The sequence below is a fragment of the Penaeus monodon genome, chromosome 31 (assembly GCF_015228065.2).
Source record: "Penaeus monodon isolate SGIC_2016 chromosome 31, NSTDA_Pmon_1, whole genome shotgun sequence".
NCBI lineage: Eukaryota > Metazoa > Arthropoda > Malacostraca > Decapoda > Penaeidae > Penaeus > Penaeus monodon.
This window is the reverse complement of record NC_051416.1, coordinates 33,192,314-33,192,605: the sequence shown is the minus strand read 5'-3', so window position 1 is coordinate 33,192,605 and position 292 is coordinate 33,192,314. Positions and strand designations below refer to the sequence as shown.

Below are 292 nucleotides of genomic sequence, written 5' to 3'. Positions count from 1 at the left end.
AGGGAATCCAAAGCTTTTGGTGGGACCCTTCCACCTTGGCACTGCTTGCAGGGCCCTCACGCATCCCTTCCTCCGCAGGGCTCAACCGTCGCTATGCGTCGCGCTGTCTTCTTCTTCCTGTTCGGCGTCGTCCTCCCGATCGTCACGTCTCTCGTCACCTACACGCTTGTCACCCTCGAGTCGGACCCACTCAACCTGGACGAGACCGGCGCCCTCATCCTCACCATCGCTCTCATTAAGGTTAGGGGGACGGAGGAGCGACGAGGGAACGTTTAGAAGTACACGGAAACAG

General features: G+C 59.6%; 1 protein-coding gene across 1 annotated transcript in view; it reads left to right on the top strand.

Moving 5' to 3' along the window:
* LOC119592864 overlaps nt 1-292 on the top strand; it is a 13,463-nt gene that overhangs the window by 9,068 nt on the left and 4,103 nt on the right. The window contains exon 2 of the mRNA XM_037941758.1: nt 79-240. Coding sequence (XP_037797686.1) covers nt 79-240 — 162 coding nt within the window. The remainder of the gene's footprint in view (nt 1-78; nt 241-292) is intronic.